Here is a 27,838-nt window from a genome sequence, read left to right as displayed (position 1 = left end):
AAAGAAGCCAGAGGAAAAAAGACTTCACTGTCAACAGAGCAATGATACCTGACAGCTGACAATTCAACAGAAGCCAGAACATAATGGCAAGACATCTTCAAAGGCTGAAAAAAAAAAAGTAACCACCTAAAATTCAATACTCAGGGAAAATATCCATCAAAAACAAAGATTAAATTTGGAAACCTGGGAAATTAAACAACATATTCCTGAACAGTCAATGGGTCAAAACAGAAATCAAAGAGAAGCTAGAAAATATCCTGAGACAAATGAAAACAGCATACCAAAATTAATGGTGATGAGGAAACAGAAGGCTGGCTGAGGACAAAGCGAAACGCTGACACCCTACAACCTTCCCCACCCCCACTCCTGGGTGGGACATATTATGACATTATTTCGGAATCTCCCACCCATCTTAATGTTAATACCTTGCTAGAGGGCAAAACAACCTTGGCAATGGCAAGGCCTCTGGTACTGGGTATCTTGATATCTTGTAGGTCCTCTTTAGCATATGAAAGTTCTTTGAAGCCTCCCTTTTCCTTACTTCCCCCACCCACCTGGTACACAACCTACCATCCCTCACAACCCCAGGGCAGCAGATCTTCCTGACCATGGGTCCTGTCCCCCGTGCTTTAATAAACCACCATTTTGCACCAAAGATGTCTCATGAATTCTTTCTTCATCAAGATCAAAAGCTTCTGCACAGCAAAGGAAACAGTCAACAAAACAAAAAGGCAACACACGGAATGGGAGAAGATATTTGAAAATGACAGTACAAACAAAAGGTTGATATCCAGGATCTATAAAGAACTCCTCAAACTCAACACACACAAAACAGATAATCATATCAAAAAATGGGCAGAAGATATGAACAGACACTTCTCCAATGAAGACATACAAATGGCTATCAGACACATGAAAAAATGTTCATCATCACTAGCCATCAGGGAGATTCAAATTAAAACCACATTGAGATACCACCTGACACCAGTTAGAATGGCCAAAATTAGCAAGACAGGAAACAATGTGTGTTGGAGAGGATGTGGAGAAAGGGGAACCCTCTTACACTGTTGGTGGGAATGCAAGCTGGTGCAGCCACTTTGGAGAACAGTGTGGAGATTCCTCAAGAAATTAAAAATAGAGCTTCCCTATGACCCTGCAATTGCACTGCTGGGTATTTACCCCAAAGATACAGATGTAGTGAAAAGAAGGGCCATCCGTACCCCAATGTTTATAGCAACAATGGCCACGGTCGCCAAACTGTGGAAAGAACCAAGATGCCCTTCAACGGACGAATGGATAAGGAAGATGTGGTCCATATACACGACGGAGTATTATGCCTTTATCAGAAAAGATGAATACCCAACTTTTGTAGCAACATGGACGGGACTGGAAGAGATTATGCTGAGCGAAATAAGTCAAGCAGACAGAGTCAAGTATCATATGGTCTCACTTATTTGTGGAGCATAACAAAGAACATGGAGGACATGGGGAGATGGAGAGGAGAAGGGAGTTGAGGGAAATTGGAAGGGGAGATGAACCATGAGAGACTATGGACTCTGAAAAACAATCAGAGGGTTTTGAAGGAGGGGGGATGGGAGGTTGAGGAACCAGGTGGTAGCTAATAGGGAGGGCACGTACTACATGGAGCACTGGATGTGGTGCCAAAACAATGAATACTGTTACGCTGAAAATAAATTAAAAAAAAAAAAAAAAAGGATGTGAAAAAAAATGAAACTTTCATGTTTAGTTGATAAATTTCCTAATATACTATTTTTAGTAGTTTTTTTAGGTAAGTACAATTGCACTCTAGCTATCTTTTAAATGTACTGGTTATTTGGAAAATAAAACTTTCTGAAAATCTTCAAAAAAAAAAGAATTATTTCTTGGTCATTGGCTCCGGACCTCACCCCACCAAACCTCACCTATGTTCTAGAACTTCAGCAATGGGATATAGCAAAATGAGAGCTAAGAGGAATTTTTTTTTAAGACTTTATTTCTTGGCGGGGGGGGGGGGGGGGGGCAGAGGGAGCTGAGCGGGAAGCCCAGTGCAAGGTCCAATCTCAGGACCCCAGGATCACAACCTGAGCCAAAGGTAGACAAAGAGGAATGTTTATAGCAGTAAATGCCGACATTAAAAAAACAAAGAAGAAGAAGAATCACAAACAACTTAACCTTATACCTTAAGGAATTAAAAAAAGAACAAACTAAGGCCAAAGTTAGCAGAAGGCATGAAATAACAGAAATTAGAGTAAAAATAAATGAAATACACACAAAAAAATCACTGAAAATTAGTGCTAGTTTTTTTGGAAGCTATAAAAAATTTGTAAATCCTTAGCTAGACTACGCGAATACTCAAATATCAACAAACAAAATCAGTTCATTAAATGAACTACTTGAAAAGGAAATTAAGGAGTGCCTGGCTGGCTCAGCTGGCAGAGCATGTTGCCTCAAGATCTCGGAGGGTGTGAGTTCAAGCCCCACACTGGGTGTAGAGATTACTTGGAAATTAAGAAAAAAATCACATTCACAATAACACCAAAAAGAATAGGAGGTGAGAATTATGTGACACTGATGGAAGCCGTAAGTAAATGGGAAGATATTCCATACTCACAGACTGGAAGAATTAATATTATTAAAATTTCCATACTACCTAAAGTGATCTACAGGTTCAAAGCAATTCCTATCAAAATGTCAATGGCATTTTCTACAAAAACAGAAAAACAATCCTAACATTCATATGAAACCACAAAGGACCCCAAATAGCCAAAACAGTCTTAAGGATTGGGGAAAGGAGGGATCAACCCTTCCTGATTTCAAAATATACTACAAAGTTCCAGTAATAAATAATAATAAATACATTATTTAATTTAATAATAATAAAAACATTATGGGACTAACACAAAGTAGACATAAGCCAAAAGAATAAAATTGAGAGCCCCCAAATAAAAACACACATATTTAGTCAACCAATCTTTGGTAATGATGCCAAGGCTACACAATGGGGAAAGTGCTGCAGAAAAATAATCAGACCTGTGAGAGACCAAGTGACACTCAGAGAAGGAGGAGAACTATTTATTTTACACCAGGGGACCCAGATGAGCTAGTGCTCCAAGTTCTGGGCCAAGGTCAACAGGGTTATAGGGCTTTTATAGGGCACTGCAGGCAGTCAGGTTCCAAGGGCTATGCTGACTCCTGGTAGGCGGGTTTAAACCAAGGGATGGGGGTGGGAGGGAGGGCTGCTTTAGGCAGGAACAGTAAGGCAGGGAGCCTGTGCCTAGAAGCCTGTTGCTCCCAGTAGGGCTTCTGGTTATCTCTAGCTTATTGTTAGTAACTTTTCATCCTCTGGGGCTGCTTGGCCTGGGCCTGCACTGGGTAATTTTCCTCTTCAAAAGGACAGTGTCTTCAATACATGTTGCTGGGAAAACTGGATATCCACAGACAAATGAATGAAACTGGACCTTTATCTTACACTACACACAAACATTAACTCAAAATGGATTGAAGACTTAAACATAAGACCTGAAACTATAAATCTCCTAGAAGAAAACACAGGGCAGAAGCTTGAGGACACTGGGTTTGGTAATCATTTATTGGATATGAAATCAAAAACATAAGCAACAAAAACAAAAATAAACAAGTGGGACTAGATGAAACTAAAAAGCTCAGCATGGGCAAAAGAAACAACACAATCACGCATGACCACATATTATATGACATTTATATGAAATGCCCCAAAGAGGCAAATCTATAGAGACAGAAAGCAGACTAGTAGCTGCCTCAGGCTGTGGGAGGATGGGAAAGGGGTGTGACTGCTAATGGGCACTGGGTTTTTTTGATGGGTTGAGGTGTTACCCTAAAACTAAATCTGTGCTGTTAAGCACTCTGTTTCTGGAACAGAGTGTTCTATATAATATAGAATACTTTATCAATGCTCTCATACAAAATAACCGTATTTTGAAGGAAATACATCATTCAGAAAACTCCTCTTCCACAAATCTGCTTTTCAACAAGTCTCCCAGCCTTGAGCCCTTTATTTTCAATGTGACACATGAAAATAAAAGTGCAGAGGCCTGGTGGCCAGATTTCATGATTCAAACAAATTGTCCTGCTGTTTCATCATGCTCATAATATATTTGAAAAAACAGAAAGCAAATATATTTTGTTCGAGAATTAGTGCTTTCTGCTACAGCAACACAAAAGAAAAAAATAGAGATTTTTATTTTTGGCTAAATTATATGAAAATAACTGTTTTTTCTCTTACATAGAGATTTTTATCAATCTTTCAATTCTAAACTTGGGATTTTCTTCTGAAGAGATAAATTAAGTTGACCGAAATTAATTTTAAAATCAACCTACATGTTGTGTATATGTATTCCACCAAATGCTAGAGACAGATCATTAACCAGAATTTTACTTTCTAAAAATGAAAGCACTTCCTCATGAGAATCTGTCAGTAACATTCATTAGACATTTACCTTTTGAATCCTGGTTGTGCCAGTATTTTTTTCCTGAGCATCTAATCCCTCTTGTTTTTGAACTTCTCCTTTCATTCCATTCACAAGGCCTGAAGGCTGCCATGAATCATCCCATGTATCTTTGGGTCCAGAAAAGCACCAATCCTATGGAGAAAAAATTGCGAACATAAACCAAGGCATAGTGCCACATGATCCAGACAGAGAATAACATGGGCAAGGTAAAGGCAAGGAGGCAAAGTTGATTAAACAAGAAAATGTGTTTATTAAGTTTCTGTATCAGTGTGACTTCCCCACCCTCTCTTGTTTTATTGGTCCATATCTGATATCTTGAATTTCTTGGAACACACAGATGTCATAAAAATAAATACAACTCTGGTTTGTAGTATTTTCTTCAATACTATTTTCATGGCCAGATAACTTTTCATGATCAGCTAGTATTTAAATGGCATAAATAATAAGAAGCAATTTAAGTGTAGCTATTTCCTCTAAGAAACAGTGAGAAATAAGTTATATTTTAAATATATTTTAGGTCCAATAATAGCTTCTATTCTCAATACAGAGACCCAGAGATTATATTACAATGCTAATGCAATAAAAATAAAATTAGTGAAAACAGCGTTTTTATAGATCCCAAGGCCTAAGATTCCAATGATTAAAACAAAAGTTATAATGGTTAAAAGGTTAGATGGGATAATAAGTCCATGATTTATTCTTCCCTGTTTCAACTTGTCCTCCTCCCTATCACTACCATCTTTGGGGGAAAATATGAATACTTCTGAATTATCATGTGATAAATTCTTTTGAATTCCAGAGTATATAGATTTCTTGCAGAAATTTACATTTCCATTTTTAAGTAATGATCTGTTGTTTCCCAGGGATCTAACCTTTTGTGGCATTTCTTTACATGATGGGTATGGTTTCTTTCCACCAAGGCTTGAGGTAAATAAGTGGGAGGCAGCATCACCCCCTTTATCCATTTTAGCCTGCAAAGGTAACCAATTTTCATCCCAAACATCATCACCGATAGTCACTGATTCCAGGCATGGCATTCCAGTGGGGATCTCATCCTAGAATGTATCAGAAGACAAAGAAAACCTTTAACTTACAGTTCCTATATATTTTAAAATTTAGGTCTACAATTTTTTTTCTGGATTCTAGGTAAAGATGGCAGTTTGAATACATAACTGATTACCCTCTCTCTCCTGAAACATCACCAAAATATTCAGATTTTAGATACAAACTCATTGTTAGAACAGAAGAAAACACAATCTACATTCTGGATATAGAAAAGAACGTAAGTGATAACCTTCTAAGCAGTCCTGAGAAAGTAGAATCCTGAGCTTATATAGCAGGAAAAGCTGAGAAGCAACCTGAATTTATACCAGATATGGCAAATGCTCAGAAATTGTACAAGGTTTTTAGAAATGAGAATGTAAAGTGGGAACAAAAAGAAAAGCACTGGTAAAAAGTCTGTGTAAGAAGCAATTAAATCTCCAGATACCCCACCCTATTCTATATACAAAAGAAGCCACACCTCTTTTTCCTGCTGGAAAGCCAGAGGGTCTTCTGGAGGGTCAAAGGGACGGTGGGGCAAGCATAAACACAGGGGAATTCAGCAAAGGTTTTTATACCAAATATCAAGACCCCTAGGTCTGTTTTCAATAGCAGGATAGAAATAAAAGTAAAGAATGCATGAACCTGATGAGAGATCCATAGGAATGATCCAGTCTGAACAACAGAGAGAGAAAAAACTGGGAAAATAAAAGCAAAAACAGAGCCTTGGAGTCATATAGGACAATACCAAAAGGTTTAACATTTACTTCATGGGAGTACCAGAAGGAGAAAAGAAAGAGTACAGTACAGAAAAAGTATTTGAAGCAGTGTCTGAAAATGGCACAAATTTGATGAAAGACAAAAACCTACAGATTCAAAAAGCTTAGCAAACCTCAAAGAGAAATTCACGTCTAAATAGATTATAATCTACCTCTTGAAAACTAAAGACAAACAATCCTAAATGTAGACAAAGAAAAATGACGTTATTATAAAGATACAATTCCAGTACTGCAGATTTTTCATCCGAAATTATGAAAGCCAGAAGGAAGTGGAAAGAAATTTTTAAAGGCCTGAAAGAAAAAATCCAGTAACTCAGAATTCTACATCCAGCAAAAATATCTTTCAAGAATGAAGATAAAATAAATACACTCCCAATGAAGAAAACTGAAAAAATTCATTGCCAACAGGTATACTCTAAAAGAATTGCTAAAGAAGTTCTTTGGATAGAAAGGAGAGGATACCAGAAGGAAAGTTGGTATATCAGAAATAAAGAGTAACAGAAATGATCAGTATCTGGGGAAGTGTAATGGGACTCTTCTTCTATTGAATTGTTTATAATATATTTAAAGGTAGAAAGCAAAAACTATAACATTATAAACTCTCAACCTATATACTTGTTAAATATAAACATAGCATAAAGGAGGTGGGAAGGGGTAAAATACCTAAATGGTGGTAAGATATCTATATACCACTTGAATTAGTACATACAGATTATATCTACTGTGAAAAGCCAAGATGTATATTGTAATTCCTAGAGTAACCAGTCAAAATGCTATACAGACAGATATAATAAAAATATAATAACTAAAACAAACTATTAAAAAGAGAATAATACTAAGTAAGAAAAATGCAAAAAAAAAAAAAAGAATAACACTAAAAGGAAGGAAAAGCAAAGGAATGAAAAACCGAGGTAAAAAAAATATTAAAATGGTAGACCTATAATCAAAATATATCAATAATGATATTAAATGTAAAATATATAAACATACTAACTAAAATTCAGATCATCAGAATGGATTTAAGAAATGACTAAACTATATGCTGTCTCAAGAAATTTACCTCAAATATAATGACATAGGTAGATTAGAAGTAAAAAGATGGAAAAGGATATATTATGTCACAGTTAAAAAAATAAAGCTGGAGTGGTTATACTGTTATCAGACAATGCAGGCATCAGTGCAAATAAAGTAACTATGGATAAAGACATTTCATAATGATGAAAGGGTCAGTTCATCAAGAAAACATACCAATCCTATTAATACCTGTCACCTGACAATAAAACTCCAAAATACATAAGAAAAAAAACTGACAAGGAAAGAAAGAGAGGGGACAGAAGGTATACTGGAGCAAATTATAGCAGCGAACTTCCCCAACATGGGGAAGAAAACAAGCATTCAAGTTCAGGAGGCACAGAGAAACCCCCTCAAAATCAATAAAAATAGGTCAACACCCCAACATATAATAGTGAAACTTGCAAATTTCAGACAAAGAGAAAAACCTGAAAGCTGCTCAGGATAAGAATTCCACTACCTACAAAGGTAGAAATAATAAGACTGGCAAAAGACCTATCCACAAAGACTTGGCAGGCCAGAAAGGACTGGCACGATACAGTCAGGTGCTAAATGAGAAAAACATGCAGCCAAGAATACTTTATCCAGCAAGGCTGTCATTCTGAATAGGAGAGATTAAAAACCTTCCAGGACAAAGAGAAATTAAAAGAATTTGTGATCACTAAATCAGCCCTACAAGAAATAGTAAAGGGGATACTTTAAGTGAAGAGAGGGCCCAAAAGTAATATAGACCATAAAGTAACAGAGACAACATACAAAAAAAGTGACTTAACAGGTGATATAATAGCACTAAACTCCATCTTCCAATAATTACTCTGAATGTAAATGGGTTAAATGTCCCAGTCAAAAGACACAGGGTAGGGTGCCTAAGTGGCTCAGTTGGTTGGGTGACTGCCTTCGGCTCAGGTCATGATCACCAAGTCCTGGGATCGATCCCACATCAGGCTCCCAGCTCCATGGGGAGTCTGCTTCTCCCTCTGATCAACCCTCTCATGCTCTCTCACTCCGTCTCTCTCTCTCTCTCTCTCTCTCTGAAATAAATAAATAAAATCTTAAAAAAAAAAAAAGACATAGGGTATCAGGTTGGATAAAGAAGTAAGGCCCATTCATATGCTATCTGCAAGAAATTCATTTTATATCCAAAGATCAAAAGTGAAGAGGTGGAGAACAACTTATCATGCTAACGGTTATCAAAAAAAAAACAAGTGTGGCAACCCATATATCAGATAAATTAGATTTAAAACCGAAGACTGTATTAAGAGATGAGGAAGGACACTGTATCATAATCAAAGGGTCTATTCAACAAGAAGATCTAACAAGTGTAAATATTTATGCCCCTAACTTGGGAGCAGTCAATTATATATTCCAATTATTAACAAAATTAAAGAAACACATCGATAATAATACAATAACAGTAGGGGACTTTAACACCTCTGTCACTGAAATGGACAGATCATCTAAACATAAGATCAACAAGGAAACAATGGCTTTGAATGACACACTGGACCAGACGAACTTAACAGGTATATTCAGCGCATTCCATCCTAAAGCAAGAGAATACACATTCTTCATGAGTGCACATGAAACATTCTCCAGAATGGAAAACACACTGGGCCTCAAGTGGTAACAAAAGACTGGGATCATTCCCTGCATAATTTCAGACAACAATGCTTTGAAACTCGAACTCAAGCACAAGAGGAAAGTTGAAAAGAACTCAAATCCATGGAAGTTAAAGAGCATCCTACTAATAAATGAATAGAAGAAGAATTTAAAGAATTTAAGAATAAAGAAGAATTTAAAAATTCATAGAAAAAAATGAAAATGAAAACAACTGTTCAAAACCTTTGGGATGCAGCAAAAGGCAGTCCTATTGTACACAGCAAGCAATTCAGCCTTTCTCAAGGAACAAGTCTCAAATACACAATCTAACTTTACACCTAGAGATGGAGAAAGAGGAGCTAATAAAGCCTAAACCCAGAAGAAGAGAATAAAGATTAGAGCAGAAATCAATGAAACAGAATGGATGAATTCCTAGAAATATATAACTACCAAAACTGAACCAGAAAGAAATAGAAAACCTGAACAGACCCATAACTGCAAGGAAATTGAAGCAGTAACCAAAAATCTTCCAATGAACAAGAGTTCCAGGGCAAATGGTTTCCCAGGGCAATTCTACCAAACACTTAAAGAAGAGTTAATACCTTTTCTTCTGATACTGTTCCAAAACTAGAAATGGAAGAAAAACTTCCAAACTCATTCTACAAGGCCAGCATTACCTTGATTCCAAAACTAGACAAAGATCCCATTAAAAAAGAGAATTACAGATCATTATCCCCGATAAACAGATGCGAAAATTGTCAACAAGATACTAGCTAATCGAATACACAGTACATCAAAATGATTATTCACCATGACCAAGTGGGATTTATTCCTGGCCTGCAAGGGTGGTTCAAAATCCACAAATCAATCAATGTGATACAGCACATAAAAGAAAGGATAAGAATCAAAGGATAAGAATCATATCATCCTGTCAATAGATACAGCAAAAGAACTTGACAAAACACAGCATCCTTTCCTAATTAAAACAAACAAACAAACAAACAAAAAAACCCTCCAGAAAGTAGGGTCAGAAAGAACATATCTCAACATCATAAAGGTCACACACAAAACACCCACAGCTAACACCCTCTTCAAGGTCAGAAATATGACAGGGATATCATTCTCACCACTGTTGTTCAACATAGTATTAGAAGTCCTAGCTTTAGCAATCAGACAACGAAAAGGCATAAAAAGCATCCAAACAGGAAAGAAGAAGTCAAACTTTCACTCTTGACGGATGACATGATAACTCTATTTAGAAAAACTAAAAGACTCCACAAAAAAATTTACCAGAACTGATACAAGAATTCAGCAAATTCGCAGGACAGAAAATCAACGTACAGAAATCTGTTGCATTTCTACACACCAATAAGGAAGCACTGGAAAGATAAATCAAGGAACTGATCCTATTTACAACTGCACCAAAAACTGTAAGATATCTTGCAATAAAACTAACCAAAGAGGTAAAATATCTGTGCTCTGAAAACTACAGACACTTAGGAAAGGAACTGAAGACCTCCCCCCCCCCACACACAGATGGAGAAACATCCCATGCTCACGAATTGGAAGAAAAAATACTGTTAAAATGTCTATGCCACCCAAAACAATCTACATATTTAATGCAATCCCTATCAAAGTAACACCAGCAGGGGTGCCTGGGTGGCTCAATGGGTTAAGCCTCTGCCTTCAGCTCAGGTCATGATCTCAGGGCCCTGGGATGGAGCCCTGCATGGGGCTCTCTACTCAGCAGGGAGCCTGCTTCCCCCTCCTCTCTCTCTGCCTGCCTCTCTGCCTGCTTGTGATCTCTGTCAAATAAATAAAAATTAAAAAAAAAAAAAGTAACACCAGCATTTTTTCACAGAGCTATAACAAAGAATTCTAAAGTTTGTATGGAAACAGAAAAGACCTCAGATAGCCAAAGTAATGTTGAAAAAGAAAAACAAAGCTGGAGGCATCACAATTCCAGACTTCAAGCTGTATTATAAAGCTGTAATCAACAAGATAGCATGGTACTGGCACAAAAACAGACACAAAGATCAATGGAACAGAATAGAGAACCCAGAAATGGACGCACAAATATATGGCCAACTCATCTTTGACAAAGGAAAGAATTGCCAATGGAAAAAAGAGTCTCTTCAACAAATGGTGCTGGGAAAACTGGACAATACACAAAAGAATGAAACTGGACCACTCTCTTACACCACACACAAAAATAAATTCAAAATGGATCAAAGACTTAAATGTGAGACAGGAATCCATCAAAAATCCTAGAGTAAAAACCCTGACAAACTGGAATTTCTTAAAATTTTGTGGTATGAAAACCACTATAAAGAGAATACAGACATGCTACAAGCAGGAGAATACATTTGAAAATCACAAATCTAACAAAGTACTAGGATTCAGAAGATTTAAAGCACTCTCAAAATCTATAGCAAGAAAACAAACAACCCAACCAAAACATGGGCAGAAGGCTTGGACATTTCCCCAAGAAGTATGCATATGGATGGCAAGGAAACACATATAAAGATGTTCAACAACACTCATTAGGGAAATGCAAGTTAAAATCACACTGTGACACTACTACATATCTATCTGAATGGCTAAAAATGAAAATTATTGATAAAATAGTGCTGGCAAGATAACAAACAACTAGAACAGTTTGGCCTACACTGACCACATCACTCCTCATTATCTTTACACAAAAATCTGTTATGTTGCCACAGCATACTACTAGACTGTCAATAGCATTTACAGTAATAATGTAAACACTGAAAAGTGATCTACTGGAAAGGGTGGTACAACATTAGTAAGATGGGGGACTGGGGACAGAAAGGATACATTTGTGTGTGGTGGGGCAAAAGGATAAAAGAGAAGGAAACCTTCCTCTTTTCCAGAAGGGCATAAAACTGAAAACTCAGGAAATAACAATGTAAGCATGTTATTTAATGAAAGAAACAGGTAAATCCCAAAAGCAGCAGCTGGAAGAGATGAAAATGGTTGCTCTGTGAAATACAAAATGTAGAGGTAGGTGTTATGGGGCCCTCCAAGCTATGTGTACGTAAACATTAGGTTAAAATAAAAATAAAATACATCCTCGAAAGCTGTCGAGGTTTTTCCTGTTGTGTTCTCCAGATACTGTATCTCAGTACTCATTTCTAATCACCACAAAATTCTTGAAGACTGCCCAAAGCAATGAGATAGAAACTAACACATCAAAGCCAGATAATGACTTTCCTTTTTTGTGATCAAGGCTCTGTTGTTTCAACTTTCGTACTGGTGACTGCTAAAGAGAAAATGTAATTCATCTGTGCAAGATGTTCTGATGGCACTGAAAGCAGAATTTAAAGAGCGATCTCGTTCCCGTCCCCTTCACTTATGAGTTCAGTATATGAATTACATTTTCAAAAAACTCCTTCCTTCTCCTACCTCATTTTCTTCCTTCAGATCCTTCAGCTCTGGGATGGACCATGTTGGGTCTTCTTCACAGCACTTATCTTGGGTTTCCAAAGAACTGAATTCAGAATCCTTTAATGGCTCTTTTAGTTCAGATTTAAGGTGAGTGAAAGCCTTTTCATCATTAATATCTTGCTAGTAGATATGAAAGAGACATTATTTTATTTTCCTACTAATGCTGTTTCTAAAATTTGCATGCCTATACATTCTGGGAGGAATTTTTCACTATGGCTCATACGGATACTACATTATTTTCTAACTTTATCCATGACTGACTGTACACCTTCCTATCCTGCCAAACTAGTTCAAGCCAACAAACACTTACGGAGCACAGATTATGAAATGTGTGCAGGGTAGCTCTGTGGATGTAAAGATGAATACTGCGGATTGCAGCTCTAAAGGAACTCCAGGGGCTCCTGGGTGGCTCAGTGGGTTAAAGCCTCTGCCTTCGGCTCAGGTCATGATCCGAGAGTCCTGGGATCGAGACCTGCATCGGGCTCTTTGCTCGGTAGGGAGGCTGCTTCCTCCTCTCTCTCTGCCTGCCTGTCTACTTGTAATCTCTGTCAAATAAATAAATAAAATCTTTAAAAATAAATAAATAAAGGAACTACAAATATAGCAGGAAGATACAAAATCAGATAATCACTGTACAACCTTCAGTGTAGAGCCATTGCAGAAATATGACCAAAATATTGTTGGGGAGGAAGATGTCTTAAAAAGATGCAATGAAGGAGGTAACACAAACGGTTAGGATTTAAAGGGAGTAGCAATTACAGGGAACGGGGTATACACAGGTAGGGAGTCGGTGGGTAAGTGTGTGTGTGTGTGTGTATGAAGTCCATGGGATACAGGTTGGGGTGGGATACAAGAATTTTAATTCTTGAGACGCCTGGGTGGCTCAGTTGGTTAAGCGGCTGCCTTCGGCTCAGGTCAGGATCCCAGCGTCCTGGGATCGAGTCCCACATCGGGCTCTTTGCTCAGCAGGGAGCCTGCTTCTCCCTCTGCCTCTGCCTGCTACTCTGTCTGCCAGTGCTTGCTCGCTCTCTCTCCCTCTCTCTCTCTGACAAATAAATAAATAAAATCTTTTAAAAAAAATGTTTAAAAGAATTTTAATTCTTATCTCTTTAGCAGAAAAGATGGCCTTATTTCATTTTCAAGACTGAACTACGGTTATTGGAACATATAACACAGTGATGATAAAGGTTGTATTCAAATCACAGTTTAAGAATCAGGAAACATAACTGTTCCAATCAAGTTATAATGATTAAGAAAAATTCAGGCTTCAGAAAGTGTTATGGGCCAAATAAGCCTAATTAATTTTAACATTAAGTAGAAATCTAATATTATCTATTTCAAACATGCAGCACTAAACATTCAAACCTATTTTTCAGAACAGGCTAATCACCCAGTGGTCAAACTGGCCCTCCCTTTTTATCTAATAGTTAGCAAATATCTACTAAAAACATAAGATCATCTCTACAATTTTATTTTACAAGTCAGATATATAAAACATATTTAAGCAAAATAATATTTTATTCAGTGAAAATAAAAAGCCTTCCCGGGCCCAAAACCACTTTAGCTCTCAATCAAACACATCCTATATTCTTAGGCCAGTACTTGCTGTCATGAGGAATCTAAGACTCAGAGGGCATGTTTATTTATTTGTTCAAAAGTCTTAAATAAGTCTTTACTTGGTGCTTCATTTTACTTCTGTCTAAAACAGGGATACGAAAGTACCAACCTGGTAAAGTGATCATAAAATTAATTAGTACATGAGAGTGCTTAGAATAGTCCCTCCCACGTAGTTCAAGTTCAATAAATGTTGCTGGTTTTTTTTTTAATTTTTATTACCACTACTGTTGGGTGGAATAGTATGGAATAGTAATAGTGGTAATAATAATAATGCTATTACTGTGAGTGGGAGTCATTAAAGACTTACAGAAAAAAAAAAAAAGAAATGAGAACACTGGAAAAATCTGAGATATGCAAAGAGAAGAACAGCAATTAGATTAGTGTAGGTGAAGTCACAACTGTACCAAGGCAGTAATGGAATTTAATATATGTGAGAAATCATACAGGAGAAAGCATGACTGTAGCAAGATTTAAACCAGTAAATAATGAGAGACAAGGTACTGTTAAGATCATTGCATAAAGTTCCTGAACTTTCCTAGGTTTGGAAAGCCTCAGTTTCCTCACCTATAAAGCAAGGATGATTACAGCAACTATATCACAGGCATTCTATGAGGATTAAATTACATATTATGCTCACGCTGTTTTTCAGTGTTTGGCATATAATAATAACTCATTAAATGTTAATAATAAGAAAGAATTATAATAATTTTTGCAAAAACCTCTCACCAGGGTATATAATTCACTCTCTTTTGATTGTGGACTTATCTCTCGGTCTTCATTAAAATAGTGCTGCTGGGAAGGATAACCCAGTTCTGTCAGAACCACATCCTCCAGCCCTGAACTGGATTTAGTATATAAAGCTAAAGGGTTGAGTTCTCTGAAACCCTGGGATTACAAAAAAGAAGGGTTTAATCACTTAGAGATAAAGTGAAAAATTCAGCACTTCATAATTTTCAAATGTGGAAATGTTATCTTCTAAAATTTAACAGTTAAAAAATTTTCCATATTGATAATTTTTCCGAGTCACAAAAATTATTATTAACAGTGATGCAGACATCACCATAAACATCTGCAAAACAAGAGTGCTGTCTTCTCTAACAAGGCCTCAAAGAAATTATTTGAGGTAAGATAGAATCCTCAAATCAGTTACTTAAAAGTACACTATCAGCCAAAGGTAGTTTTTTGTGGTCATTTGAAAATTAAGAGACTGCTCTGCATTAAGAAGGCAGGCATCTCACCGATGTCTCTAAGATTAAAGAATACATCAAATAACTTCTCTATTAAATTATCTTACACCTTCTTCAAGCATTGGGACTAAATAAAATATATTACAAAACACATCCAGACTGCTCCACCTTAGAAGGGACATTTTCTCGGCATACAATAGCATGGCCCTCCGTTCTCAAGACATGATGGAAATAGATGTCTTCATTTGACGATGTATCACACAGGAAAATGTTAAGGATTCCGTCTACATATTCATCCACTACCCCCACTAACGGCTTCAAACCACACAACTTCTGAAACTGCAAAATAGCTCTGGATGTCCAATGTTCCTGAAATATAATCAAGACATGAGATTCAGAAAACAAATTCAAACATGAATTATAGTAACCACATACAAAAATAAATTCCTGATGAATTAGAGATTTTTGTGTAAAAATAAAACCATAAAAGTATTAGAATTACACACTGCAGGATAAAAGAGTAAAGGAAAAATTATTTAAAATGTGATTATGGAAAAAAACTTTATTATTTTTTAAAGATTTTATTTATTTATTTGACAGACAGAAATCACAAGTAGGCAGAGAGGCAGGAAGAAAGAGAGAGGGAGAAGCACGCTCCCCACCGAGCAGAGAGCCCGATGTGGGGCTCGATTCCAGGACCCTGGGATCACGACCTGAGCAGAAGGCAGAGGCTTTAACCCATTGAGACACCCAGGCACCCAAAACCTTTATTATTTATGTGGTGACACACTTTCACTTTCTGAAATGATTAAGTTAAATTACTGGACTAATCCTTCCACAGAAACCACTAAAATTCTAGACAAAATATTTTCTAAATATGTCCAACAGCATCAAAGAACTGTCGAGAGAGTAAAAGATTCTCAGGAGAGAATTAAAGGAAAAGTGGGAACTATTTTGCCTTAAAAAGGAAAAGAGGGGCACCAGGATGGCTCAGTTGGTTAAGCAACTGCCTTCGGCTCAGGTCATGATCCTGGAGTCCTAGGATCGAGCCCCGCATCGGGTTCCTTGCTCGGTGGGAAGCCTGCTTCTCCCTCTCCCTGCTTGTGCTCTCTCTCTCTCAAATAAATAAATAAAATATTTTTTTAAAAAAAGGAAAATAAATAATCTAGCCTTGGATTGGCAGTTCAATTTTCACATCACCTGGATAGTAGACAAATCCTCAAGTTGTTCATTCAAATTAACATGATTCCAGACAAGGAGTATTCCTAGGTACCTGGCAGAAGCGAATGCGAATCTCTCTAGAGGTAAGCAATCTTATCCCATATTATTCAAACATTCTCACAAATAATTTTTCAAAGACAATCAATAGCACATGGGCAGAGATAAAAGGCATACAAAGAAACAACTAATCATAAGTAAGAACAAGCAGAAACAATGTAAGTAAACCTTCAAAAACTTTTTAGACAATTATACAACATACTACACTTAAAAAAAAGATTAATTTGAAAGCTTCTGCAGAGACCAGCAATGTATAAAAATTCATCTAGCAAAACTACAGAACAAAGAGAACATTTAGGGAGTAAAAATATAATAACCAAAACTTAAAACCTAAAAGATTGACTCAGCAGCAGATTAGATAGAATTAAAGGGTAAATCCGTAAAGTGGAAGAAAATTTGGGAAGAAAAAAAAACCCAGAATGTAATATGGAAAGAGAGAAATACATAAAATACAGAGCTTAAAAATATGGAAAATTAATTGAGAAAGTTTAACATACTTTTTTTTTTTTTGTACCCCTGGGGATAAAAATACATTATATGTTTATAAAAAAGAAAAAAAAAGAAAAAAAAAAAGAAAGAGAAAGTTTAACACACTTTTAACTGTGGTCCCAGAGAAAGAGATGCAGAAACAGAGACAGAGGGAATATAAATATGAATATTGGGGGAAAGACAATACTAACTAAAGAGAGTGGCTGGGAATTTGCCGGATTTAATAAAAAGTAACAAAGCGCAGATAAAGGGAGTTCAATAAACCACAAAGCAGGATAAATAAGTATAAATCCACACATAAACATACTAAAACTGAAGACACCAGCAATAAACAGGAAAATGTTAGAAACAATTATAGACAAAAAGGACATTGCCTTCAGAGGAATATCCATCACCCTGACAGCTGACTTCTCCAATAAGGTAAGGGAGACCAGAACCCACTGTCATGATATCTTCAGTGCACTAAACATATTACCTGCCAACCTAAAATTGTAGTGAATGTATCTGCCAAAAATAAGAGCAAAATTTTGTGTCTAGGTACACATGACTTAGTTTGCCACCAGCAAACCCTCGCAAAATGAAATCTTAAAGGATACAGTTCGAATAAAAGGAAAATGTTCTCAAGGGGTTTCGGCTGCAAGAATGAAGAGCTAAGAAATGGAAACACAGGACTAAATCCAGGAGAACACCATTTTACATGGTCCGTTTCTTGAGGGGTTTAAAACAATAATTAGACAACAAAAATAGATCAGAAGAGGAGGTTAAAGAAGAAAGTGTTCTAATGTCTTTGGATCGCTATTTACAACATGTGTTGTATTTCCTAGAGTAATCCCTAAAATAATACAGTGTGTCAGCGGAATGATTAAAAAACTTTTCAAAATAATGCATGCAAGGTGACAAAAAGAAAGAATAGATAAGCCTGTGATGTCCCGCTCAGGCCACTGGGTTCTAATGCCTGCAGAGTTTAGTAGCTGTCTAAGGATATGGGCAGATGGCAGTCACTGATTTTGAAATAGCCAACCTGTGGCTCCCTCCCTTCAAGTATTCTCCTATAACTCCTAGTTGTTCTGCCAGTCCCAAACAATGTCCTCTAACTCTTCAAGCTAGCAAGGAGGCTAGAGACTGGGGGATTGACCCCAGCATAGAAGCTGAAAATTTCCTGATCTTACCACCTACAGCTTGACCCCCCAAGGGTAGATCTCTGCTTTTCCACCTGCTTTGGATTTTGCCTATGGGAGTATTAGTCCCACCATGCTACTCTGTTGTTACTCTGCCATTACCAAACACATTAACTATTTTTGAAACCAGAAAAAAAGATAAAAAGTTGAGATTCATTCGCTTAGTTGAAGACCTTTATTAAGCACCTACCATGACGCGACCATTGATCCAGGCACCTAGAGACAAGGCCCCTCATCTCAGAAGCTTACACCGTGTATGTGAACAAATAATTACGATAATACCAGATAGAGTGTTATAAAGATAAACTGCAATGAACGACTAAAGTAGGAGCATGTACTTTAAATTGGCTGGTCAAGGAAGTCCTTCTAGGGAAATAATATTTGCACTTAAATCTGAGTGACAAAAATGGGCCAACCATGAGAATGCTTTGAACAAGCTATTCCAAGGAACAGAGTGAGCAAAAGCCTTAAGGTCAGAATCACTTCAGGAAGGAAATAAGGAAACAAAAAGAGACACGAAAATGGAAGCCATCTGGCTAATGTGACAATAATGAACACTGGTTCCAAGTGGGTCAAATTTAGCCCTGAGCTCCTGATGGAAGAAAGAAACCATGGCTAAAACACAATCCTGAATACTTACTTGCACAAAAACTATAACTGCATACATGATTTACATACTCGAAAATCAGAACAGAAGGGTGCCTGGGTGGCTCAGTGGGTTAAGCCTCTTCCATCAGCTCAGGTCATGATCCCAGGGTCCTGGGATCAAGCCCCACATCAGGCTCTGCTCAGCAGGGAGCCTGCTTCCCCCTCTCTCTCTCTGCCTGCCTCTCTGCCTACTTGTGATCTCTGTCAAATAAATAAATAAATAAAGTCTTACAAAAAATTTTTTTAAAAAATCAGAACAGATTGAATGTCTAACAATAAAGGGACAGTTAATCAATCTATGATATAAATTTACCTAATAAATTAATATGAATCTATTAAAATTGAGAACTATGGTAACATTATAATTTATGCTATAATAATGCTGAGTAAAGAATATAAAATAATATTACTGTTTTACATAATCCTAACAATCCTACAAAAACTGACCCCCAACACTCAATAAATTAAGCTGAAAGAAACACACATCAAAGTTATAAATTGAATGTGTTTGAAAAGAAGAATAATAAGTAATGTTTTCTTTATTCTTCTTTCTTCTATACTGCGGTTTTCAGATAAAAATTTTTTTAAAGATTTTATTTATTTATTCATTTGACAGAGAGAGAGACAACGAGAGAGGGAACATAAGCAGGGGGAGTGGGAGAGTGAGAAGCAGGCTCCCCACTGAGCAAGGAGCCTGATGCAGGCCCTGATCCCAGGACGCTGGGATCATGATCTGAGCCAAAGGCAGACGCTTAATGACTGAGCCACCTAGGCGCCCCTCAGATAATTTTTTAAAGTAATAACCCATGTAGTACGTAAGCAACTGGTAACTTAAGGTTAAACAGACAAATGGAGTGTAGTAAGTGTGTATAGCATATATAATTAAGAGTTCTGGGGTGACTGAGTGGCTAAGTGGGTCAATCATCTGTCCTCGGCTCAGGTCATGATCCCATGATCCCCAAGAAGGGAGCCTGCTTCTCCCTCTCCATATGCCTGCCACTTCCACTGCTCGTGCGCACTCTCTCAAATAAAATCTTAAAAAAAAAAAAAAAAAAAAAAAGAGGGGCACCTGGGTGGCTCAGTGGGTTAAGCCTCTGCCTTCTGCTCAGGTCATGATCTCAGGGTCCTGGGATCGAGTCCCACATCGGGCTCTCTGCTCAGCAGGGGGCCGGCATCCCCCCACCCCCACCCCACCTGCCTCTCTGCCTACTTGTGATCTCTCTCTCTATCAAATAAATAAAATCTTTTAAAAAAGATAAAAGAGTTCTGAGGGAAAAACATGAAGTTAGGTGCATGATATTGCTAACTACATAAAGAAATATATCTACATGGATGAAAATTCCTCCTGCTTCATCCCCTCCAGTCATCTCACACAACTACGTTACTAGAGAATCCTTTAAAAAACAGGTAACTGAGTACGGTGATTTCCTAGGTAAGTCCTCTAGTTGCTCCCCAGCATCTGAAGGACAATGTCCAGACCCTGAACACAGACACACATCCCCACGCAGGGCCTGTTTCTCTCACATCACTTGCCATCCACCAGCTCCTCTAAGCAAACTGAGTCACTTATCATTTCTCAAATTTGAGGTATTTTATGTTACCCTCCCTTTGACTGGAACATCTTTCTTCTTTTGTCTAGTCTTCCTTCAATATTCTACTCCAAACCACCTTGACTGGAGGGTCATCCCTGACTACCCTCGAGAGAGAAGCACACTCCTCCTCCTGCACCCCTAGCGCACACTATAAAGAGCTCTACAGCAAATACGACACAGCACACTGATTTCTATCTCCACGTCTACCTTCCAGAGTATCTACAGTGACTTCTCACTGTAGGGCTCATTCCATGTTTTATTTCTGTATCCTGAGATCCTAGAACTGTTCACAACATCAAATGTTTGCTGATTTAATGGGGAACAAACATACCGCTACTGGTCTCACCCAAGCCAAAGAACAAGGGATAGCCTGAGCTGGAAGTTTTGTGTAGCAGCACCTGTAAGAGAAAAGCAAATACACGAATTACTGAATCATATTTTTAAATACATTTCACGGAATCTCTAACTCATTCTTGATTTTAGCTATTCACACCACTTTAGAGTATTTTATTCATGCATTTTTAAGATAATGTCTTACACTTCAAAGCAATCTAAGAAATAAAATTTTTAAACATAATAATCTTTGAAAGCCACGCAATTAAAATATAGGTAGGAACAAACCAACCTTCATGCTATATAAATATAACTCTTAGCATGACCCAAAAAATCATTTTCTTAATAAGAGACTGGAATTTAGTCTCACAGTCCATTCAGATTCACAGTCATGTGAAAGAAGACGTAGAGATCATAATCCCCCTGTGAAACTAAGGAACTGCATGCCAAGGCCATCTGCACTAAAAACAGAAAGGGATGGAAAGGAGGGAAGAATGCAATGAGGAAGGCAAGAGAAAAGGATGAGTGATCCTAATTCCACGTGGCTTCTGCACAAGGATTCAAAGCTTAAGAATAATTTAGTAAGATTTGTTAACTCACTTGAGAAATCTCAGGGAGGACTTCTGAACAGTTCCAATATTTCCAAAGTCTGGGTAGAATACTTCAACTTCCTGCTTCCCAAGGACACGATGGATAATGACCCGATACCACCACTTATCCTCAGAAATCCTTACACAACAGAGATGTCCTGGTTGGATGAAATACTCTGGCATGGCGTACCGATCAGAAACCAGCTGATTAGAGTAGCAGCGCCTACAGAATTCCATAATACAGAGAATCACACAGGGGAAGAAAATACCAAGATCATTTTTACTGATGTATCAGAGCAAGAAAGTCTTGGCAGAAAGGAAAAGAATCCCTACGATTTCTGAGTTGTTGACGCTTATTGATAACTAATTAATTTTATTTTCCTCTTTCTTATCCAAATCCCTTCTCTTCATCAATAAACTTCTTCAAATAAAAAGTTACACATTCCTTTAAGCTCATACTCTCTGAACAGAATGTAACCCAACTCCAGCTCTTCCCTGGTATCGCAGTTTCACCTTCGATCACTGTCCACCCAACCTCACACAGTGGTGACTTCACTCCCCTACTTGTTGCTCCCAGAGCACAACGCTGCTCCCGCCGTCAATGCCAACGCTGACCTTGGTGCCAGTGAGTGACTGCACATACCTGCTCACACCTCCCTGACTGGCAAATTCTTACTTGTTTTTTAAGCAGAGCTCAAGCACCTCCTTTGTGAAACTCTCTTCCACCTGCCCAGGCAGAATTACCACCTCATGCAATGCCCACACATCCCCTATGTTCCCAGACAATCGTGGTGTTGACAAAGGCAAAGACCATGTCTGTCTTTGCCTCGTTCTCCTCATGCCTCAATATCCAAAGCACACAGCAGATATGGTATTAACAATAACAGCAGATATGGTATTAACAATAAAAGCAGCCAACTTTTGAGGCAGACTCCATTCTAAGTACTTTAATCTTCACAGCTCTGGGAGGCAGGTACTATTACTATCCCTACTTTAGAGATAAGGAGACTAGGCCTAGAGAGTTAAAGTAACTTCAAGGTCACAGAGCCAGCAAGTGTGCTTTAAAACATACTAAATCTTACAGGCATGCTGAAATGGAATATATGATAATATTTGCACTGAGTGATTACTGTGTGACTTACATAATGCCAGGTGTTCTTGGGTAAGAGAGCAGTGAAGTATATAATGTGGTAAAATGGAATGCTCTTGGAGAGGTATATAATAAATTATTCTTACATGTGACAACAATGAAAAAATGATACTGTTGTTCCTGAATAAATCTAAAGTGATCGGAAATGTACAATACATTTTACATGATTTTTACTAAGAAAGGGCACCATTTTCAGCAGAGAAAAGAGATTAATTTAGAGTAGTAGTTCTCCAAAGCCCTGGGACCCTGATGCCCTTTCAACAAGTCCATAAAATAAAGACTATTTTAATATTCCTGCATTATTGTGAAAATAGCAATTTGCCTTTTTCACTGTGTTAGTATTTGCAGTGATGGTATAAAAGCAAGGTGCCTTAGCCAAATCAAGGCACCAGCACCAACTTTACTAGCTGTGATTTACATGTCACTGCCATGCACTCACAGTAAAAGAAAAAGGAAAAAAAGAAGCCAATGTCACTGGCGCCTGGGTGGCTCAGTGGGTTAAAGCCTCTGCCTTCGGCTCAGGTCATGATCTCAGGGTCCTGGGATCGAGCCCCGCGTGGGGCTCTCTGCTCAGCGGGGAGCCTGCTTCCCTTCCTCTCTCTCTCTGCCTGCCTCTCTGCCTAGTTGTGATTTCTCTCTATCAAATAAATAAAATATTAAAAAAAAAAAAGAATGTCCTTGATAAATAAAAATTAAGTTTTATTAAATCTCAACCACTGAGTGACCATCTTTTCAATGTTCTATGTGACAAAAGTGGAAGGACTATACACAGAAATCACTTCTCAAGTTGTCTTACAGAAAAGCACTCATACATTTGAGTTCTGAATTGAACTAGCTACTCTTTTTGTGGAAGATGGAAGATTGGAAAATGAACTAGCCATTGTTCTCATGGAATACCATTTTTGCTTGAAAGGACCGTTATCAAACTTTGTTTATTCAGACTTAGGTATCTGACACACATTTTCTCAAAAAATGAGATGAGCCTGTCACTTCAAGGAAAACACTGACAGTATTTGTCATCACTGATAAAATTTAAGGCTTTCAAGTGAATATTAGGATTTTGGAAATGTTGCGTCTACCACCATGAGCTTGACAGCTCCCTAATACCTAATACTTCTCTGATGAGATCAGTGGTGATACTAATAAATGTGGAAGATCTACATAACTCAGCAAACCAATATTTTCCAAATTACCAGTGCATGGTGTTTTAAAATTATTAATGGGGGCAAAAGATCCTTTCAGGGCCAGCTGTACTGAGTCCACACTTAGACGGGCCTTGTGTTTAAAAAAAAAAGGGCCTTGGGGCGCCTGGGTGGCTCGGTGGGTTAAGCCGCTGCCTTCAGCTCAGGTCATAATCTCAGGGTCCTGGGATCGAGTCCCACATCGGACTCTCTGCTCAGCGGAGTGCCTGCTTCCCTTCTTCTCTCTCTGCCTGCCTCTCTTGTGATTTCTCTCTGTCAAATAAATAAATAAAATCTTTAAAAAAAAAAAAAAAGGGCCTTATGCTTGCTTTAATGTTCTGCCATTGTTGTCCCGAAATTCTTAATGATTTTTAAACTTGGCACCTTGCATTTTAATTCTGCACTGGAGCCTGCAACTGCATAACCAATCCTGGATCCATTCAAGGTGCAAAGGAAGACCAATGGATTTAACACAGTAGAGTGTGAAAAGTTCAAATTCCACACTGCAACTAATCTTTAAAAAACTACCACTTGCCAAGTTTTGGAATGTTCACAAATTTTCTGAAAATATCAAAGAAGATTCACAATTTTCTAGAAAAGCTATTAAAATACTCCTTTTCCCAACTATGTATCTGTATGAGGCCAGATGTTTTCCTATACATCGACCAAAACAATGTACCTCGAGAGATTAGAGACAAAAGCAGGTATTAAAATCAAACTTTCTTCTATTAAGACAGATATTAAAGAGATCTACAAAAATGTGGAACAATGGCAATGTTCTGATTTCTGGAAAAGTTATTTTTCACAGAACTATGTTATTCATATTTACACAAATGGACTTAACATTATTTTTGGACAAAAAATATGTAAATGTTAATTTTAATTTCCAAGATAGATATCAATAACCAGAAGTTCTCGAGTCCTTAATTTTTAACCACCCTAAAACCAAAATATTGAGAACTTCTGATTTAGAATGAGATACATGAAAAATACACTGAAAACAACGGACTCCTACCGCATCTCAATCATCATGTCTTCAAGTAACTCTGATGAATCCCTGCTATAGATTCGGATGTAGAATTGACTCGGAGAGATGATATACTCCACAAAGACCCCCACAAGGGTACTGGTATCTAATGGTGGCAGTCTGCATAGCTGCTTGTCCCGTACAGCATCTGGTGGGATATCATGATTGGCCATTGCCAGGTTGAGCTGTGACTTGTTAACTTCTACTTGCTACAAGTTAAAAAAGAAAAGAAACTGCTCTAAAACTTTAAGTGGCATTTCAAACTGTGACATTTCTCAAAGTATATTTCATGAGTCTTTATCAGAATCACCGGGGAAATTATAAAAATGAAGCTTCTTAGGCATTAGCCAGGACAAACTGATACAGAGTACCTGGAAGGGGGGCCTCTGATTATGCACTCATAAATTCCCTAGGTGGAAGCCTGGGGGGCTCAGTGGATTAAGCATCTGCCTTTGGTTCAGGACATGATCCCAGGGTTCTGGGATGGAGCCCCACATCAGCAAGAGGCCTGCTTCTCCCTCTCCCTCTGCTAGTCACTCCCCCTGCTTGTGCTTTTTATCAAATATATAAATAAAACCTTAAAGAAAAAAGTCCCTTGGTGATCCTTACTACATTAATATATGAAAATTACTGCTTTATGATATTAAAAATGTGTTATACAGTTGCCCCATACAAAACTGCAAATATGGTACTTAAAATATTCAGGCTGAGACAACATAGACTGTCATCCTACCCAACCCTACCAACAAAGGTAACTTTAAAGAATGCTAAATTTCACACTAGTCTTCCAACCAAAAATAGGGTTTCCTAAACACTCTTATTCTAAAATAGCTTATTTTCCTTTAGGCCTTTCTCTTGTTCTCTAGAAAATATGCAGTAGGCTTTCCAAACAAAATGTTTTCCTTTCATGAAAGAAGCCAGGTATAGATGGAAGAAGAAAAGAAGAGTAAGCAATTAATTCCTTAACAATAAAACAAGTAGCAGAAGAGGAGAACACAAAAAAGGAGAATTGTGCGGACATATAATGAAAAAGAAAAAAGGAAAAGCACCCTATAACTGAGGACAGGTGCGGGGCCACTGCAGCAGCTGAGACATACAGCAAAAACAAAGCTCTTTGATTCTTCCCTCTGAAGCCCTCAAGGGTTTTCCAGCCCACATTTTAAAAAACATGGACTGAGCACTGACTGTAACCTCTTGAGAAAACTGGCAAATCATTAAAGCCATCTGAAAACTTTAAAATGAGACTTGAATAAAATCAGTCAAACAAAGACTGAAAACCAGAAAAAATGCCACATAAGGTGACTTCAGACCAGATCTTTGCTCTAAGAAATCATCTATCAAGAAATAAATATTTTCTAAATATTTTTATAATATATTTATAAAATAAATATTTTCTAAAATAGAATTTTGGTTTAAAGAAAAATTCATTCAGTTACTTTTCATAATGCTGAATCTCCAGTATACAAAGTTGTTAAACCTTACCAACTGTAAAGGCTTTACCACTAGATTAGGCTTCTTGCAAATCTTCTGTTCTGAAGGCTCCTTACAGCTTTTAGGAGGAAAATCCCATGCAGTCTCCTTGACAGCAGCAGTAGACAGTGAATTTCTAGGGGGACTGGAGACATAAACTTTGACTTCTATTTTCTTATCTGATTGAACTAAACATGAATTTCTGACTGATGAAACGTCTCCATCTGAAATGATCAATAGAGCAGACCGTGGATAGCTACTATAACAATCTGTATAACTGTTATCAAGTACATTCTATGGGCCAGGCACTGGGCAAATAATGATAAATGAGAGAGACATGAACCTGTCATTGCAGAACTTTCAGTATGGAGAGATAAAAGGAAGTTCTAGCAGGGAACAAATCTTAAATTATTTATGTTGGCAGGGACAGGGTAAGTCTGGCAAGGTTTCTTGAACTTTGACTAAAGGTTTTATTTTTCAACATCCTGATTTCAATTTATTTTTTGTTCAACTTTAGCAGTGAATGTGCATTGTTGTTTAATGTACAATGTATGTGACTACTTAATATTCCATAACACAGTGCCTTAATTTTTAGGGAATTACCAAATCAATCATATATTTTGTTCAAATTACATATGCATGATGATTGTAAGAGGCTGACACATTCAAACAGACTTCAGATAGACCTAAAACTATAGTGACTCTGAAAAAAACGAATACAAGTGCACAAAGATGTAGGTATCTACATTTGTATCTTTTATAATGATAAAAAAAATATACTCTACATGCCTGTGAATAGGAGACTGATTAAATAAATATAGTCACATAGAAGAATTATATGTAGTTACAAAGGATGAAATAACTTATTTATGCTTGTATAGAACAATATCCATAATATATGAAGTATAAAAAGCAAAAACTTATACATTTATATAATACCGTTTTGTGCAAAATTATACATATGATAAATAACTATGCTATATACAAAAGGTCCAAAAAGGACCCATTAAAAAAAATTACTAGTTACCACTCTACATTGCTAGAATTGTTTAAATAAGTAAATGTTGCTTTTATAGGTTTTCCAAAAATCTAGCTAAGCTTACATACATGTTGAAAAAATCTGGAAGACTATGTAAAACTCTAACAGCATTTTTGGGGGAAGTAAAATAATGGTAATTATTCACTTCCAACTTTACACTCACCTGTGATATTTTCTAAAATGAACATGAGTTATTTCAATAATCAGGAAAATCAGCAAAGCTACACTAATATTTTGGACAAAAAATTGCTACCCATCAAAATCATTTTTAAAAGCTTATAAAACTATAAGTACAATTGATCCTTGAATAATGCAGGGGTTAGAGACATCAAAACCCCATTCATCAAAAATCTGCATATAATATTTAACTCCCCCAAAACTTTAATCATAGTCTACTGCTGACCAGAAGCCTTACTGTAATATAAACAGTTGATTAACATATATTTTATATGTCATATATATTATATACTGTATTCTTATAAAACTAAAGAGGGGCGCCTGGGTGGCTCAGTGGATTAAAGCCGCTGCCTTCGGCTCGGGTCATGATCTCAGGGTCCTGGGATCGAGCCCCGCATCGGGCTCTCTGCTCCATGGGGAGCCTGCTTCCTCCTCTC

General features: G+C 37.3%; 1 protein-coding gene across 4 annotated transcripts in view; it reads right to left on the bottom strand.

The window, feature by feature from the left end:
* Nucleotides 1-27,838, bottom strand: part of TDRD5 (tudor domain containing 5) — an 87,207-nt gene that overhangs the window by 9,872 nt on the left and 49,497 nt on the right. For 3 of the 4 annotated variants that reach the window (XM_045983443.1, XM_045983444.1, XM_045983445.1), the window contains exons 7-14: nt 26,198-26,373; nt 24,704-24,924; nt 21,368-21,580; nt 20,766-20,832; nt 15,418-15,618; nt 14,789-14,947; nt 5,360-5,542; nt 4,476-4,619 (exon numbers count right to left, since the gene is read on the bottom strand). In XM_045983443.1, the coding sequence (XP_045839399.1) occupies nt 4,476-4,619; nt 5,360-5,542; nt 14,789-14,947; nt 15,418-15,618; nt 20,766-20,832; nt 21,368-21,580; nt 24,704-24,924; nt 26,198-26,373 (1,364 nt within the window). Of the gene's footprint in view, nt 1-4,475; nt 4,620-5,359; nt 5,543-12,403; nt 12,566-14,788; nt 14,948-15,417; nt 15,619-20,765; nt 20,833-21,367; nt 21,581-24,703; nt 24,925-26,197; nt 26,374-27,838 lie in introns of all 4 variants that reach the window. The other variant, XM_045983442.1, reaches the window with a different exon arrangement.

Source organism: Meles meles, chromosome 17 (assembly GCF_922984935.1).
Source record: "Meles meles chromosome 17, mMelMel3.1 paternal haplotype, whole genome shotgun sequence".
NCBI classification, from domain to species: domain Eukaryota; kingdom Metazoa; phylum Chordata; class Mammalia; order Carnivora; family Mustelidae; genus Meles; species Meles meles.
The sequence above is the reverse complement of the archived record's forward strand: the minus strand, read 5'-3'. Positions and strand labels throughout refer to the sequence as shown.